The 19,178-nt window shown below is 36.6% G+C and overlaps 2 protein-coding genes across 2 annotated transcripts in view; both read left to right on the top strand.

Moving 5' to 3' along the window:
• The window catches only part of LOC107698841 (nuclear factor 7, ovary-like), a gene marked incomplete at its 3' end in the record, with an annotated part of 14,119 nt that extends 10,281 nt beyond the window's left edge, over positions 1-3,838 (top strand). The window contains exon 7 of the mRNA XM_016499965.1: positions 3,818-3,838. Within this exon, the coding sequence (XP_016355451.1) occupies positions 3,818-3,838 (21 nt within the window). The remainder of the gene's footprint in view (positions 1-3,817) is intronic.
• A 4,553-nt stretch (positions 3,839-8,391) lies between these two features.
• Positions 8,392-16,760, top strand: LOC107698845 (tumor protein p63-regulated gene 1-like protein). The gene is made up of 6 exons (XM_016499970.1): positions 8,392-8,688; positions 11,517-11,608; positions 11,963-12,013; positions 12,102-12,227; positions 12,400-12,553; positions 15,895-16,760. Exons 1-6 carry the CDS (start codon positions 8,491-8,493, stop codon positions 16,087-16,089), a joined length of 816 nt encoding a protein of 271 aa, XP_016355456.1. The 5' UTR covers positions 8,392-8,490; the 3' UTR covers positions 16,090-16,760.
• Positions 16,761-19,178: the final 2,418 nt, after the last annotated feature.

Below are 19,178 nucleotides of genomic sequence, written 5' to 3' on the forward strand. Positions count from 1 at the left end.
CAGGGCTGTAGAAGTCCTCTCTAGGTGCTGATCCACCATCTGGGCTGGATACGTACTGGATCCGGGTGACTGCAGTGCCCATCTGATCTGGATACAGACTGGATCTGGTGGCTACGGTGACCTCGGAATAAGAAAGAAACAGACTAATATTAGCGTATGTAGTGTCTGGACCAATCAGACACACAATTATTTTTTAGTTATATTTAACAAATACTCTGTAACACCCCTCAGTCAACAAACCAACTATAAGGGTCTATGGACCCTTCCCCCGAAATGCCTCTAACACATCAGAAAGGCAGAACAGGCCTCCGGTTCCATGGCAACCAATGCTGATATCACTGGTTTTATTGCCCAAAGGAAACTCACAATTCATTTACCCTTAGGAAAGGCACACAATGCCTATAAAAATGGACTCTTCTCTAATTAATTCCTAGAAAAACCTTTCTGTGAATGAACACACATCTCCTCAGGACATTGTGTATACCATTACTGTTCTTGTATATTGTCTTTTGAATTGTATACTGTTTTGTGTGTGTGTTACTGCTGACTTTCAGGGCTGTAGAGGTCCTCTCTAGGTGCTGATCCACCATCTGGTCTGGATACGTACTGCATCCGGGTGACTGTAGTGACCATCTGATCTGGATACAGACTGGATCTGGTGGCTACGGTGACCTCGGAATAAGAAAGAAACAGACTAATATTAGCGTATGTAGTGTCTGGACCAATCAGACACACAATTATTTTTTAGTTATATTTAACAAATACTCTGTAACACCCCTCAGTCAACAAACCAACTATAAGGGTCTATGGACCCTTCCCCCGAAATGCCTCTAACACATCAGAAAGGCAGAACAGGCCTCCGGTTCCATGGCAACCAATGCTGATATCACTGGTTTTATTGCCCAAAGGAAACTCACAATTCATTTACCCATCAGACGAGACGACGAAGAAGAAGTGCTGCTGCAGAGTTTGTGCATCTGCATCAGAGAAAACCAAGAAGAAGAGCTGCTGTGCTCTAGCATCAAATTTTTGGCATGTCTAGAACAGCGGTTCTCAATTCCAGTCCTCGCGTACCCCCGCTCTGCACATTTTGTATGTTTCTCTTATTGCTTCATACGTTTGTTATATTTGACTGTAAGCGCCCTGCGAAGTGGACATTACCGGATATTCCTCCATGATTCCAGTTTGAAGGGAGCGTATATGTTACCATCAAGACTTTCATCCGAGACTGCATCCATACACTCATTCCAGGCCAAGGCAATGCAAGTATCATACATTTAAAGGGGTGGTTGATTGCGATTTTACTTTTTTAACATTAGTTAGTGTGTAATGTTGCTGTTTGAGCATAAACAATATCTGCAAAGTTACGAAGCTGAAAGTTCAATGCAAACGGAGATATCGTCTTTTAAAATTCTGGCAGTTTAATGCCTACAAAAACGACTGGTTGGGACTACAACGAGGTACTTCCCGGGTTCATGACATCACAAACCCAGATAAACCCCGCCCTCGGGAAAAGGCAGCAAAGGGGGCGAGGCCATGCTGCGCTGCTTTAGAGACGAGGAAGAGAAAACTAGAGGTGCACGTAAAAATCTGTTCATATATGAATCGCGATTCTTTCTTCTAACGATTCTAATGGATTCACAAGTTTCAAAATCAATGTTCTAAAGCAGCGGTTCTTAATACTGTTCCTCGCGTTTAGCCAATCACAACACACTGGGCTAGCTAACCAATCAGAGCCCATCGCCTATTTCTGAGGGCGGGGCTTCTTAAAAACAGGAAAAGATCAGCCCGTTTCTCAGAGAAGGGACAGAGCGGTGTGGAATAAAGGTAAATTATGTGAAAAATAATGTTTTTTTAAAAACTAAGCATTAACACGTGTTAGACTGCACCCCATAAACACAATCAAGCCTAGGAAAAAAAACAGTGAACCACCCCTTTAACTAAACGAAACAGAGGTTTAGTATAAGCTGTAGACCCCGTTCTAAAATGGCGCTGATGTGTAGTTTGCAATATGTACATTGTTTAGAGGGCAACATTCAACAAGAATATTAATAAATACAGTGAACTGAAATTGGCCTTCTCAATACATTCATCAAATACTTATTGAACATAAAGTAACCTGCTACTAAAATACCATTTTATGCATTGTAATAAATCATGAACAAATGAATGGTGTCATATGATGCTATTACATCATATTGCAGACTTATAAGCCCAAATTGTTTGATTCATTGGCTATATATAGTTCTTATTCCACAACACTTAAGTGTGATCTGCAGTTAAAAATCAGTCTTAGACTTCGCTGAAAGTTGCTTTTAGTTTCTTTATAAAAAATAAAAAAAATTGTCCTTTACTACTCATCTTACATATTTAGTATGTTAAAGTCTGCATTTTGTAAAATTTTACTCGACATATTCTACAAAATTTCCCATTATACAAATAAGACTCACTGTTGTCATTGTAGGTACACGAGCAAAGAACAAAAATTATGTTGCTCTTTGGCATACACTGTCTCTGGGTTGTCCAATTTCTCTTTTCTTTATTATTATATTGCCTTTAAATCAACATCATTCAGAGTCTCTCAGCACCAGATCATTTGTTATGGTCTGTCTGTCAGATCTCCAGTCTTTGTTGTTCTGACTCAAGATGAAGTCTTTATATTTCATACATGAGTGACTAGATCAGCTGAGATCCTGGTCTTGTTTATCATGGGTTGTGAGTTCAATCCACATTGGGACCTTCTTCAGGATGTTTGATATATCTGACTAGTGGAATGAAAGTGACTTTGGGCAATGTAATGTTTGGAAACTTGACTTTGCTCTGGATTTCATCCTCTTCCTCCACATTGAGTTTCCTGGTAAAATAGTATTTTCTTAAGCACACAACAACCATACCATAGATGAATGTGCATATGTCTAAATGGTGTAAAAAAAAGAGTTATTAAACACTTCTCCAAATTCAAACTGTGTCCCAGAATAAATTTGAAATTAACAGTAAAATATGCTGTAGAATCTCAACTGCCAACTCATCACCATTTATTGTGCATTGCTAAAAATATATTTAAAAAATATATAAAATGCCTATAAAGGCATAAAGTGAAATTGGTAAGAACAAAATCATTGTAAACGTGGACATGGAACAAAGTTCTGTGGACGTGGTCATATTCAAAATGAAGCTTGTGGGGGCACGCAGGAGTACAGCAGTGAACAGAAATTTTCCTTGAAAGCTCACTGGTGCATGTAAATTTTACAAATATGTTCAGTATCTCACAGAAGTGAGTACACCCCTCACATTTTTGTAAATATTTTATTATATCTTTTCATGTGACAACACTGAAGAAATGACACTTTGCTACAATGTAAAGTAGTGAGTGTACAGCTTGTATAACAGTGTAAATTTGCTGTCCCCTCAAAATAACTCAACACACAGCCATTAATGTCTAAACCGCTGGCCACAAAAGTGAGTCCCCCCCTAAGTGAAAATGTCCAAATTGGGCCCAATTAGCCATTTTCTCTCCCCGGTGTCATGTGACTCATTAGTGTTACAAGGTCTCAGGTGTGAATGGGGAGCAGGTGTGTTAAATTTGGTGTTATCGCTCTCACTCTCTCATACTGGTCACTGGAAGTTCAACATGGCACCTCATGGCACAGAACTCTCTGAGGATCTGAAAAAAAAAAATGTTGCTCTACATAAAGATGGCGTAGGCTATAAGAAGATTGCCAAGACCCTAAAACTGAGCTGCAGCACGAAGACCATACAGCGGTTTAACAGGACAGGTTCCACTCAGAACAGGCCTCGCCATGGTCGACCAAAGAAGTTGAGTGCACGTGCTCAGCGTCATATCCAGATGTTGAGTTATTTTGAGGTGACAGCAAATTTACACTGTTATACAAGCTGTACACTCACTACTTTCCATTGTAGCAAAGTGTAATTTCTTCAGTGTTGTCACATGAAAAGATATAATAAAATATTTACAAAAATGTGAGGGGTGTACTCACTTCTGTGAGATACTGTATATTTATACATTGCAGTATTTGCATTTTAAAGACCCTATCAAATCAAAATTACACTTTGAGAACCAATACACAATGAAACTGTCCTCACCTCAGATCAGCAGAAGAGTCTCCTGAACTAAAGTTGATTACATCATCTATTGACTGTTCACTTTTCATGGAAACACAGCTGGGTTCAGGAGATTCTTTCTGATTTAAACTAAAACGCAGAAGCAGTTAAACAGTATTCCGTTATGCACAAACTTTCAAAGCTCTGAGGTAAACACTCTTTTCGTCATTGTCACTCCACTAGAAATCTTTGTAGTGATTCATAGAATGGTGCATAGATTCATCACTTTTCATTGACACGCAGCTTCAGGAAATTCTCTCTGAATTAGAGGAACATTTTTCAGTTTAATTTCATTTACCATTAACATTTATTTTGACTTATCCCTCATTATCTTTAAACACACATTACAGTGACAATGTTTACATGCACAAAGTGGTTCATTCCAGATTTTTTGAACTCCCAAAATAAACTCCAAACTAACAACCTCCTGATTTTGTTTGAAATCAACATGTCACACTTGTTCGTTCTTCAATTCTTTAAACAAATTGGTCTTTAAATCAATTTGCTCATACTGCAGAGGCTAATATGTGAACTCTACAGAACATACAGCAGGGTTCCTCAAATCGGTCCTGGAGGGCTGCTGCCCTGAACAATTTAATAAAGTGAATATCTCATGTAATCAATCAGTTAGTGTTTCAAAAATCATCAATAAAACAGCTTGTTGTGTCATAACAGTCGTAGCATAACATTTACCTCTAAAACACCATCAATATAACTTTGCCAACATTTATTATTTTCATTCAAAACATTTTTTTACATTTTTTTTTTTTTTTTTGGAGTAGGTAATTGTATGTAATTGAATGTAATTTTCACATTAATTAACATTATTCACACAATATAACACAACTTTAATTTTGACTTCATTCTAAACATGTTATGGCACTAAACGCTGCCATATTTACCAAATAAGGCAAACACACTCTTGGCACAGCGGCCAAAAATGCAAAAAGACAGAACGCATGAAAGAAGAAAAAAAAAAAAGAAACTACTCACATTTTAGTTGTAATTAATTTCATTTAATGAAATTGTCTGGGCCTTACTTTTGGCAGATTCATCTACAATGTCTTTAATGGCTTTGTGTATTCTCAATGGAAAGAAGGCTACTTTTGATAATCTTTTGATAAAAGAGAATTAAAATGAAAGAAAGAGAATTAAAATGGTGCAGGTGTCTCTAAAGCTAGATGTAATACAGTTGTGATACAGTCTTTTCAACTAGATAGCTACCATCTTCACATAGTTTTTTTTTAATTATTAACTATTATTTTATTTGACCGTGGCAATGCAGCGCTTGCACGTAATTATAGAAAATGAAACAGTTCTACTACAGTCCTTCAGGAATTTGCCGCTGGCTCTCATGTAGACGGTGTTACGCGAGGTATAATTTGGTTTTATTAAATGGGCAGTCTTTGGTCTGATTAATCTATTAATTGTGCCAAAACAAAAGTTCTACAGCATATTTATTATGGGCACGAATTAAGAATTTGTTCGTTTTAATTAAAAGGTCCCCTCGGCTGGCCCCCAATCAGCCTGGGCCCATATGCACGCGCATACCCTGCATACCCAGACGCTACGCCCCTGGATCCCATGACCCTGATTAGCTTGCTCAGGTGTGTTTGATCAAGGTTGGAGCTAAACTCTGCAGGGCATTGGCCCTCCAGGACAAGATCTGAGGAGCTCTGCCATACAGCCCAGTGTTCACTATCCATTCTAAACAGAATGTGAGATTAGAACATGTGTGTGTCCCAAAGCATAGTATGTTGTAAAGAGTATTCTTGTGTCATTCTCTCTCTTTCTGGAGGTCATGACATCAATACACTGGATTCCCTGTTAAAATTGCACATTTTTTTCTGTCACTTGAGAAATGAATTTTTTAAGCAGTTTTCACTTAGCAGCACTTAGCAGTTTCATTTTATCTGACAGACCAGATCTAATGGACTGCTGTCAACCTGACAGTTGACCACAACACCACAGTTCACAACAAGCAAGGAAGCTTGATGACCAATTGTATGTATGTATGTTCCATCGCACCGTTTATAGTGAGTGAGTAATGCCTAGGGGTTTTTTCACAATAAAGGACAAAGTCGAATTCCAGAAACTGCACCCTTTCTTTTCTTGGACAAGCTGCCATCCTCCACCCAATCTACTGAGACCATCACAACTTTAAGGAAAAGGCTGAAAACACACTCCTTCTGCAATAAATGCTTTATATAACAACTTCATATAATTTTTTTTTCTTTTGCATTTCATTTCTGCACTTGCATACTAGGTTGTATTACAATTTGACATTGTGTGCTGCAAATGTTAAGGCTTTTATATTTTTATTTAAGAACTTCATTGTACTTGAAGCATGCTAACTTTTTAGGTTCTAGATCGTAATTTTCACCACTTACAACTTTCAAATTAATTTTTTTTTGTTTTGTTTTCTTGTTAAGCTAAAGTCCTGCCCATTTAGAGCTGGCAAGCTCCTCAAGTAAATGTTTTTGATTCATTAAAAAGAGTCGTAAGAGTAATTCCTTCGGGAATTGAACTACACTGACCTCGCTGTATGTCTTTGACTTGGCAAAGAGCTGACTGACATGACATTCACACTAACTGCTATTCAGAGCTCATTTTGAGTCATTTTGAACTACAGACAAAACAGTGAGAAATGTCGAAAAATTTTCATTAAGCCCTCGCATATAGCAATCCCAATGCTCCAAACAGTAATTAAAGATCTAAAATTATCTTTATTTGTAAGTTTTCTGAGAGGAGTAGGCCTACCTTTTTCTCTGCTCACTTCTCTGCACTAGGCCCATTTGTTTCTTTCTTGTATTTGTTCTACTGTTGCGTTTTTGTGTTTTGTTTTTTTGCATCTGTTCTTATTTTTAATAACAAATATAAAATACAAATGGCTATATTGTGATGATCAATATAGTAATTAATATTAAGATAGTTAGTGGAGGAAAATGTTGCTAAGGTGATTTTGCTTTGGAAAACTTTGGAAAAAGAAGTTACTTTGCTGACTTCAAACGGGTTCATTTTTCGTCCGATTCCAACAAACCATACATCATTTTAATGGAGAATGTGACAATTAAAATAACTAATTTTTGAAAATTTGCTCATTGTGACTCATTTTGCCAGCACAGGTCACAAATAAATGCGTTATAAATGTAAAAAAAATCCATAAAAATGTAATCTGATTATAAGCATTATAAATTAAAATGTAGTATACTGTAATTATGAGTAGCCTACTTGATTTTTGGAATCTGATCACATAATGCAGATTACATGTAATCAGTTACTACCCAGCTCTCCTGCGATTTCAACGAGACGTAATTAAAACCCCTTAACTGTCACCGTACCACCTGTGGGACGTTTGGCGCTCTTTTTTTTGTTGTCTTTTTTCTCTATCAAATCTTTTATCAATCATCATAAATAATATATCATTTGAAAGCTTAGAAGCCCAAGATTCATCCTGTGAAAACCATTTCGAAATCAGACATTGCGTTACCATGGAAATGGTACTTTAAAATCTTTTGGCTCTCCTCCCCCTTATTGGGCAGTGTCAAGTGTCATATTACAAAATGAATTACTGTCTTTTAAAATCAAAACTTTTTATAATCTTGACAAAAAACATATAATTGGAAAGGTCTGAGTCTCAGGATTCCATATTTGGTGGTTTTTTGAGATAGAAGTAATATTGACAGAGAAATCTAGACATTTGTGACAGAAAAATGCTTTAAATAATGTAATGGAGTTTGGATGGCACCCGGTGGCTGTTTGTGGTAATAACGCCCTAAATTAAATCTCACAGGAACCTCGATTTTTTTCATATCAACTTCAAATTTGGAACATAACTTATTTAGACATAAGGCTTTGATTTTATACCAATTTTAGAGTAAAACCTGTTATGTGAAATATTTATTATATATAAAATAAAATAAAATTAATATAGTGCATTTTCTTTACAGTAAATTTAAACTACTACAAATTTTTGATACTTACATTTTTTTTTTAAATTCCACTTTTGCGATAATTTGCTGATTTTCTTCTTTAAAGAGAGACCAACCTTATGTCTGTATTCCAAAGTGTTCATAAATTACAACAATTTAAGTTTGGATAGTGCACCTGCATGCCTATTTAAAAAAAAATGGGGGGGTGACAGTTAAAGGGTTAATGTTTCCACCTGACCGGTCCCGTCCAGCATTTTTGCCTGAACTGTTCCTTTAAAAATCCGAATGTAACTCATAAACAGAACGGGTCCCTTTAAATCGTCCGTAGAGCGGAGCAGGCGGGCGCCCCCTGCGCAACACACACAGCGCTGCTGCGGGAACCGAGCGCAGTCACTTTTTACCGATATTTGCGGCTCGTTCTCGACGCTTTAGAGAAATGCTGCAGCTGAATGACAGCATAGACCCGGAGAGCCCGGGTGCGGCTGTTTTACACCCGGCGGACTGTGATGATGGGCTGGATTTATCCCGAGCTGGAGCTTCGGTGGCCTGCTGCACCCCGCTACAGACCCTCACGCCTTTCCATGTCCACAACCCAACCATGCGAGCCAAAGTCAAGGATTATTTCGTCTTTAGGGTGAGTAAGAAACACAGTATTTGCTACAACACGTCCGGACTCGGTAGTCAAGGTTGTAATATGTGTAAAATTGTTTGCATCTTAGTGCGTTGACTTGATGGGGTTGTATGGCAAAACCTAAGAAGCTGCCTACCTAGACAGCACGCATGATCATCATAGGCACGTTGATCGCGTTCATAGAAGGAGCGCAGCGACTTGGATCAAGCGACGTTAACGATAAATAGTTTTTGTTTAAGTTGACACGCAAGAACTGAAAATGCTTTCTACATTGCAGTGGCGAGGCCAGACATTTTCAAGTGAGTGGACCTTGGTGCTTTTGGTGCCAAGAATATGAGCTGAAAATATATGCCTAAATTGAAAATAAAAATATGACTTTACTTGAAAATGTGATGTTCTATAACACACTGGCCATATATCGCTGAAAAGGTCTGAATTAGCATAATTGTTTCAGGACATCAAACAATGCCAAATATATGTGAGCAGTATCTATCTATACAGTTTTGGTTTGTAGCTTCACCAAACTGTAGATTGACAGCCCTTGATCCACTGGGGTCTTATTACTTATTCTTTACCAGGGGTGTGTGATATTGACAAAAAAATATATATCTTGATATTTTCTGGTGTTTTATCAATAACGTGTTATTGTGCTGATATCTTAAGGACTTCCGTGGACAGCTGACTCCTAAAGTTTTGATATTCTTCATATTCTCAGTTCACAGCAGTGATAGAACTTAATCTTTTCCAATAAGTTTAAATTGATTTTTACCTTTTATGCGCATTTTTTACCTTTTAAAAATACTTCCTTTTTTTTCTAGAAAAGTGTGCATCACCTTTTGAGTCAAATTTTTTATTTTTTTTTACATTTAATCAGACATTTGGGCTGTTACCAAGCAAATGAAATCAGTATTGACAAAATTAATCTTTGCGATGCAGAGGAAACACAGAAGTTGCCTCTGAAGTGGCATTTAGATGCATTTACACACTGTTTAATGCAGCTCTGAGGGACATTCAATACGTTAACCTGCAGTTAAAAATGCATAAATAATGTTTTGTTATTTTAAACACAAAACGTTGAAAACTGATGTTTGAAATTATTTTTTTTAAAGAAAAGATACTTTAAATGTTAAATCAAAACCGCCAGCAGGTGGCAGCAAATCACTGTTAATAAGCGAGTCATTGCGATTGAACCGAATCGTTTAAATGGTTGATTCATTTAGGAACGAAACACCGTCATGTTGCTCAGAGACACAAAACAGCGCTGTGGCTGTATTCGGAATGATTTTTGTTGTCGAAATTGAGCAAAAACAGGCAATATGCTGACTAAAACGTAAGTCTCTTAATTAATTTATTGTTTACTGAACTGTTGTAAAAATCTATTATCACATTTGTAATCCTAATTACAATAAAATACTAATATACTGCGTAATGTGTAGCCTCCTGTGTATACTGTAGACTGCCTACTACAGTTTAAAACAGTCATTCAAAAAATAATTCAAATTATTTTGCATTTATGGTGCGCATTTCTGTGAAAATGTTTACATTTTTTGACAAACAAACATAAAAAAGTACTTATTGTCTTCATGTTGTATTGCAAAACACTTTTGCTGGTATTGAGGTGGGATGCAGGAAAGATTAGGGACAAAGTTTGTGAATTTATAGAAATTAATCAATCACCTGAAACATTATTACCCGTATAGACAAAATAGTTCATCCTTTAGCTTGTATTCTGGTTTGTGATGTTCCTTTTCTTTTCTACCTCACTTTGTATAAAAGTATCTGCTAAATAAATAAATGTAAATGTAAAGAACAGCCTGTTATTTTGTGTGTGTGTGGTTTCAGTTGGTTCAAAATTGTATCATCAATTTAGAATACATTTGATGCATCATGATTTCTGCGTGTTTGTACTCTCTAAAAAATGCTGGGTTAAATACAACCCAGTGCTGGGTAAAATAGGGACAAACCCAGCAATTGGGTTGTTTTGACCCAGCGGTTTGATTAAATGTTTAACCCAACCTTCTGGGTAGTAACCCAACCGCTGGGTCAAAACAACCCAATCGCTGGGTCTGTCCCTATTTTACCCAGCACTGGGTTGTATTTAACCCAGCATTTTTTAGAGTGTAATAGGGGGCCCTCAAGATAACTTAAAATAAGATAAAACAAATAAAAATTAGGAAATTTCTTATTTCAATTTACCTCTCTACAACTTTTTCCTTTAAAGAACCAGGATTCCCAATGTCTTGGAAAGACTTAATATATGATTGATCCTAACTACACTCTAAAAAATGCTGGGTTATTTCAACCCAACTTTGGGTCAAATATGGACTAACCCAACTGTTGGGATACATTTTTACATTACATTTTTAACCCAAAAATTGGGTTAGTCCATATTTGACCCAAAGTTGGGTTGAAATAACCCAGCATTTTTTAGAGTGTATAAAGGTGTGCTTTCTTGACCTGAAAAGGTAATATAAATGTATCAAATCTTATAATTTCATGGGCAATTTTATACATGTTTTTCTAGTTATGCCAAAATATTTTACCATGAAGAAATTGTGAATGAAAAATGTTTTTAAAAATCCTTTGATGCTTATCCTGTAAACCACAAACACCTGGACAAGTCATGGGGCCACCGAATATTTTTTTGGGGAAAATGGAAACCTTGGAGTCAAAAAGTTGAGAACCACTGACCTATAAGGACTTTAACTACACAGTAGACATAAGTTGTATTTATTTTTTTATTTTTAATGATTTATTTATTTTCTAGTTTCTTCTAGTTTCAAGCATCTAGGCCTAAATAAGCTTCTCTCTTTTTTTTCCCCTGGTCTCAGCCAGGAACTATAGAGCAGGCGGTCAATGATATCCGCACGGTTGCCTTGCCTTCAGAAGATGGAGAGGTTCTTAGCGTGTGGCTGCTAGCAGAGTGAGTCCATTGCCACCCTTTTATAGCACAATATCATTTTTACTTTTATTGCATGCATTTTTAAATGAACAGGATCTTGATTGCAACCTTTACACAAAAACATACCATGGTACTTACTGGCTTTTGGGAAATACTGTTTTTTACATTTACTATGAGAGAACCATGATATGCTTTTGAAGTAGCTTGGAGTGCTATGCAAATGCCATGTGAATATAGTATCTGTCAGTTATTGCACATCAAAGTACTGATGTTAACATCTGATAACTTCACTATACCGCTTCTCTAGGTTATGCAGCAGAATTTGACAGATGTCTGTTCAGCCAGATTCATGTGCTCTTTATATTTTTACCACAGAATTGATCACTGGAACAATGAAAAAGAGAGACTGGTACTTATAACTGAGAGGTAAGTGTAAGTAAATCATCATTGAGAATTGTGTTTAATACATTAGTATCAGGAAACGGGTTCTGAACGAGCTGCTGGTTTTTTGCAGGTCTTTGTTGGTGTGCAAATATGACTTCATAAACCTCCAGTGTCAGCAGGTCGTCCGAATTTCCCTGAATGCTGTGGACACGATCTCAGTCGGCGAGTTTGAGTTTCCCCCCAAATCCCTCAACAAGTAAGACACTTCATTCTCAACATGACATTGTGATTATATGCCATTTTATGACAAATGTCTAATAGTTTTCTCCACACTTTGTTAATTACCCAAAAATTTTAATTTGTACATTATATAGCAGACATTAAAAATCTAAATGAGGTTTAGGCAGTATTGTACTGTGTGTGTGAAGGAGAGAGGGAACCGGTATCCGTGTCCAGTGGGATAAACGACCAAGACCTTCGTTCATAAACCGCTGGAACCCCTGGTCCACTGACGTACCCTACGCCACCTTCACCAAACACCCCATGGCACACGCCGATGAAAAGGTGGCCTCCCTCTGCCAGGTGAGTGTGCTTCCTACTAGTGCTTGATTCTTATAGATTTTTCTGTTTTCAATGCTCATCTTCTGCGGTATGGATACCAGCTGCATTCCCCCTTTCTCTTCTCTCTGACACGCATAGCACAGTATAGTTTGTTGCGTGAAAATTGCGTGAAAATGTGTTTCAGGGTGAAGAGTGCGTTTTCTGGAAATGTAAAAAATTTGGTTGCTCTCAAATCAAAATTGGGAATATTTGTTTGCCATCTTGGCTAACATTTTATACTGAGTTTATGCATTATAGATGTGCAATTTCAATGATTAAATGAATAAATAAATAATAGGTGAATTAAAGGGGTCATATGATGCAATTTCAAGTTTTCCTTTCTCTTTGGAGTGTTACAAGCTGATTGTGCATAGATAAGATCCCTGAAGTTGCAAAGACTAAATTAATGATCTTTAAAAAAGCATCATATGACCCCTTTAATGTGCACACAAGCAGTTCGTGATCTGGTGTTTGTTGCGTCTCAGATCGGCTTGGTTTACAGAAAGTGAAACAAACTGCATGTGCTGTGACTTTAGGCTGCCAGTTACACTTTTCCACATTCACATATTTTCCAACATTTTTGTGGATTCGAAGCTTCTTTTCACAGGGATTCTGCACGATTTTTAAGCTCAAAGTTAAGACCTTTTTAAGACCTGCACAAATAAAATTAATAACATATGAGCGGGGTAGGGCAATGTCTATAGTACCATATTTAACTGTAAAAATGACTGTAAAAAGCATAATTTACAGTTCAGATACAGGTTTTCACAAAAATAAAAAGTTTTATAAAATGATAAACTTTACATTTCAGCCATTTTACCATGTTTAAGAAAATGGATGAGTCAAAAGTATTAATTATTTTATTAATCTAAACAATTATTATCAATAAATTATTATATCAATTAAATAACATAAATTAGGGGTGTGCGATATTGACAAAAATTATATCTCGATAATTTTCTGTGATTTTATCGATAACAATAATTAGACAATATTTTGCCATAGAGTGTGTTATTGTGCTGATATCTTATCTCTAATTGTGCTGACAGCTGATGCCTGCATTTTTTGATATTCTTCATATTCTGCGTGGTCAGTTCACAGCAGTGATAGAAAGTAATCATTTCCAACCATTTTTATGGGCATTTTTACCTTTAGGGCATTTTTACCTTTTAAGCCATTTTTTCTAAAAGTGTGCATCATCTTTTGAGTCAAATTCTTGCATTTGGGCTGTTACCAAGCAAATGAAATCAGTATCAACAAAATTGATCTTTACAATGCAGAGGAAACACAGGAGCTGCATTAGAAGTGTCATTTAGATGTATTTACACAGTTTAATGCAGCCCTGAGGGACATTAAATACTTTAACCTGCAGTTACAAATGCATAAATAATGTTTTGATATTTTAAACCTAAAACAACTGATGTTTGAAGTTATTTTAAAAATGAAAAGGTACCTTAAATGTGAGATTAAAACCGCCAGTAGGTGGCAGCAAGACACTGTTAAGTGAGTCATTGTGATTGAACCGAATCATTTAAACGGTTGATTCATTCAGGAACGAAACAGCGTCCTGTTGCTCAGAGACGCAAAACAGCGCTGTGGCTGTGTTAGGAATGATTTTTGTTGGCGAAATAGAACAAAAACAGGAAATATGGTGTCTAAAACGTAAATCTCTTAATATTAAATTCTTGTTTATTGAACTGTTGTATAAAATCAATATCACATTTGTAATCATGCTGACTTTTGGAGAAAAAACGGCACTCTTTGTGTGATGGTAGCTATATGAAATTATAAATTTTCTGTCCCATATCTTAAATTATGTGATAATTCTAAATGCATTTTAATAGACTGATTCATGCAGTGAAAGAACGCACGCGCACTCACTAGTCTAACCTGCTAGACTTCATCTAATGTATGCGTGCACTCTGTAGGTGTTTTGTTTGCATTTCGCGATATACTCGATATCAAATCGCACATCCTTAAAACAAGAATTACGATATTATCGCAGACCGTACATATCGCACACCCCTATACTGTTTATATTTTTATAATGCATTGTCTTCTTATCGATCCACCAGTTCACATTTAAAGCTCTGCGTGTTTGCAGGGTAAAAACATGGGTCAATTTTCGCATTGGTCTGAACTCTGAACAAAACAAGTTTTATTGAAAATGCTCATTCTCTGCCAGCAGGTGGAGCGTTTGGTAGAAATATAACTGTTTCCCCGGTAACTGCTGTACACAAAGCAGTGCAGCACCGGAATTTGAAAGTGCAGTGCTCATGTTTAATTAATGAAATCATAGCCTTTTGAAGTTTAATCGTCACATTCAGCCGTATCGCAATTCTGGTCTATTCCGTCCCCAAATTTAAGACCTCTTGAAATCATAATTGTTTTTTTTTTTAAGATTTATTTTTTGACGTTTTTGCCTTTGTATTGATAGGATAGTAGTGAGACAGGAAGCGAAGTGAGAGAGGGGGGGGGGATCGGGAAAGGTCCGCGAGCCAGGACTCGAACACGGGACGCCCGAAGCGCAATGGCCCTACATGTCGACGCGCTGCCCACGAGGCTATCAGTGACGACTGAAATCATAATTAAGACGTTCTTGTACATTTTAAGACAATTTGTAAGACTTACAATTTAAGACTTTTTAAGGCCTTAAATTTGATACAACTAAATTTAAGACTTTTAAGACCCGCGGAAACCCTGTTTCAGTTTTCCTCCAAAATAAAAGCTCAAGAGTTTCACTTTTGCAAGAGAAGAAATTCATAAGTATTGTAAATTTACTATTGTAAAGTAAAAATTAATATATTAAATGAATAAAATACCATAGTTATATTACAATAGTAATATTTCTATCTTGTATTATTATTATTATCTAACTGGGAGAGGTAGCAGGCCTGAGGAATCTTAATTGATAAGACAATACTTTGGATAAGGTCAAAATTAAATGAACTACTCTTACTGTTCAAATTTTATGCTTTTAATATGGCGTATTTTTGAAAAATTGTATCAAAATCTATATATATATATATATATTTTGAGGTATTGTATCAAATTTAGAAATTCCATTATCACGATAACACTACTTCATACAAAAATCAATTTTAAAATCTTTCAGCAAAATGCTAAAAAAATAAACAACTCAAGATGAAATCCTTAAATAACTTTCACAATTCTCTAAACGAAAATTCGAGCAGTGCATGTGGCTGTCAAATAAGCAATCAAATACTTCAGGTTCTGCCCTAAAAGACATGGCTAAAATCATTCAGTCTGCTATTCGTATTTAATGGAAGTAAAATAAAATTGAATTCTGTTCTCCATTGAAGCTTGAGAATTTCAAGGCTCAGCTCATCCAGGCTGTGAAAAAAGCCCATAAAGACTTCCCCATCCCGGGACGAGCCAATGGCGTGCTGATACTGGAGCGGCCGCTCCTGATCGAGACTTACCTGGGCATCATGTCCTTCATCAACAATGAAGCCAAACTGGGCTACGCCATGACAAGGGGGAAAATCAGCTTTTAACTCCTGAAATCTCCCTCCATCTCTCTCATCCTCCAGTCAAGTGCTGTTTTTGAGTGATACCGCTACACTTGAGTATGTGAGTCCAGTACATACTGCTTGTTTTGTTGTTTGGATAGCGTGTGAAATGTGCCAGGCAGTGAGACGTGTGGTCACTGCAGCAGGATGTGCCTGGATGAAGCCCTCTTCCTCTATTCACATGTAAAACAAAAGCCTTTCTAATGAGGTTGAATGGTTTGAAGAAGTTTGTTTGTGTTACTGGCATGCTTTATTGACCATTGAATATTTTTAACAAAAATTGTGGCAGTCAACTAGTTTGTAGGTTGACTGAATGACTTAAGGAAGCCCTTTTCAGATGGTTTAGGGTTCACCTGACCCTGCTCTGCTGACTTTCTTAGGGGCCGTTCACACAGAATGCATCTAAAAACGCGAGACGCAGGGCTCAGGAATGTTTTTTTTTTTTTAAAGTGCAGTGCTGAATGCCTCCTCCGCCATGCTGCCGTCAAATATAACACGCCAACTTGCTACTGTAAACAAAAACTTGCAACGCTTGCTCCGCCTCCAGTGTCTTCTGATTGGTCCACTGTTTGGAGCTTTATTGATGAGCGGCGCTGCGTGTTAAATAAAAGCAATAAGCCCCAAGAAGCCGTGATTTACAGTGAATTTATAACAGCTAAGGGGCGTTGTTAGGCACCCCCTTAGCTGTTATAAATTCACTGTAAACCACGGCTTCGCGGGGCTTATTGCTTTTATAAAACGGTTATTCCATATACGTAGTAAGGTTTCACAGAATAAAAGAGCAATGATATTAATAAAAACCGTATTCTTCAGCCAAACAATGTAGTTCCTCAGAAACGGTTGTGGTTCCAACAAAGTGGTTGCCGAGCAACACACAAAGTAAACAAAGGTGTATGTTTGTAATTTACAACAGCTTCGAATGCGGCTCAACCAATCAGAATCAAGGACCGGAACTCTCCGTTTTATAAGCTGAAATTCTTTTAACTTGACACAGCGTCTTAAAAGCGTGGAGCTCATGTGCGAGACACTGCAAAACACGTGATTCGCGAGGGCAACGGTCCTACACGTCCGTCTACCGCGTTTATGTAAAAAAAACAATAGAAAAGTAGTGCACTTGAATGGAAAAATGCATACTGTGTGAACGGCCTCTAGTGGAACAAAACACAGGAGTTTCGAGAGACGTTTTTTTTTTTTTCATTTAAATGTTTTGTAACCTGAATGCAAAAACTTAACTCAATACTCATGGCAGGATGCTCAAACAAACAAATAAATAAATGCACAAGAAGCATCGCAACGACCGTAGACATCCGTTTGTGTATGGCTGTAGCAACAGAGCTTTAATGGGATTAAAAATTTTTTTTTTAAAAAGCTTCCATTTAACCACATCAACACCAAACGGCTAAAGAATAGGCTGGACAGTCCTGAAATAGGGAGCTTTGTCTGCTAGATCCAACAAAAATACATGTTCAAGATGCACTGAATCCGGTGAAATGCATTTAATGCTTGTATAGTTAATAAAGAAACATAACCTAGTAGCTACTTAAGGAAATAATTTTAGTATAAAATGTGGTGTTAATCAATCTAGCTGCATTCAAGATGTTGCATTCTGAACATTTACGATTTCCGGTAAAGTTGCGATGAAAATCAGGTATCTGTATTTTGACGTATATCTGAATGGATTAACAAAAAAGAAAAAAAAATGTAAGGTTTGAATTTGGTTCTATGCATGGTTTGTTGATTGTATTTGGAGCTGTGGGTGTTTGCTGGGACGGGTTAAAGTGCACTAGATGATCAGAGAAGTCCTGTATACGTCACCTGTTAGAAGTCTGCTGTCTCATTGGTAGATTCACTTATGACATTTTGATTAAACAATATGAGGTCAAAAACAATAAAAAAAAAAAAAAAACACATATGCACAGATGAATTATTCACAATACAACCAATAACATGCATTTGAAAAATAGATTTCCATTTCATACCAACTTTAAATACCAGTGGAGTTTGGAGATTTGTCCATTTTTAAAATGGTGTACTTCAAACAAATGTTTGTGAATTTAGTTGAATGTAAATTTCCATAATTGTGTTCACAATTGATCACAAATAAAAATAATAATTATATTATATATGTGGCTAAAAAGGTTTCAAAACTTGTCAGAGAAAAACTGCATGCCTTCTGAACAGTATTACTATCCAATGACAACTAAGGCTTACATTATATAAAATGAATTTATTTTACTCTTAACTGCAGTGCTTTTATAGGGGTTGAAACTCTGAATAAAGTTAATTTGGACTGTTTACGATTAGGGTTGCAAAAAGGTGGAACATTTCCAGTAAATGTAGGAAACATTCCAGAAATTTTGGAATATTCCAGGGATTTTTGGAAAGCGTCCGGAAATTTACCGAAAATGTTCCACCCCTTTGCAACCCTAATTACAATTTTGCTTTAGTACTTTGGTATTGCTGACATATGAGATCTCTAATAATTTTAGATCTAGACCCACGAGTCCTTTAAATTTATATTCATCTGTTCTGTCGTCTTTGCAAAATGTAACACTTTTGCATAAAAAAAGAAATCTCAATTCTAAACTTATGAGGTCACATTGCAATTATCAATGTGTGAAATAAATGTAATACAGAACAAACAGTATTGACAGCATTATCTTTAGATATAACACTGGTTTAGGTAACACACCAAAAAAACCACAGTATGATAGACAGAGGACATGTATTATTCTCAAGTGTTTCCACAGGAAGCACCTGCCTGACATGTATTTTCACACTCCGTTAATATTTCAAAATGAATTGCAGGTCTTCTTGTGGCTGCTGTAGTGTACTACTGTTACAAGTGCTTTATGTTTGTGTGCTTATCCATGATTTATGCCTTATTTCTTTAACCTAAAAGACAATGTTTAAATCCACAGAAAGTTAAAATGAAGTTAAGCTTTTCTTTTTAACCAAGGCAAATAGATAGTGTGTGTTTGATACTGTTAATTCCTCAGGTGACGTTGGTCAACAGATTGGCTTTAAATGAACGGTTTGTTTAAGGATGCATGACACGGCAAGGTTGCCGCTGT

Source organism: Sinocyclocheilus anshuiensis, unplaced genomic scaffold (genome assembly GCF_001515605.1).
Source record: "Sinocyclocheilus anshuiensis isolate Anshui unplaced genomic scaffold, SAMN03320099.WGS_v1.1 scaffold358, whole genome shotgun sequence".
Taxonomy (NCBI): domain Eukaryota; kingdom Metazoa; phylum Chordata; class Actinopteri; order Cypriniformes; family Cyprinidae; genus Sinocyclocheilus; species Sinocyclocheilus anshuiensis.

Bases quoted from the DNA above. Each gene is read 5' to 3' on its own strand.
- LOC107698845 (XM_016499970.1), top strand. From the start codon at position 8,491: ATGCTGCAGCTGAATGACAGCATAGACCCGGAGAGCCCGGGTGCGGCT. The intron at 12,228-12,399 runs GTAAGACACTTC...GTGTGTGTGAAG, and splicing joins CCCCCCAAATCCCTCAACAA to GAGAGAGGGAACCGGTATCC. The intron at 12,554-15,894 runs GTGAGTGTGCTT...TCTCCATTGAAG, and splicing joins AGGTGGCCTCCCTCTGCCAG to CTTGAGAATTTCAAGGCTCA.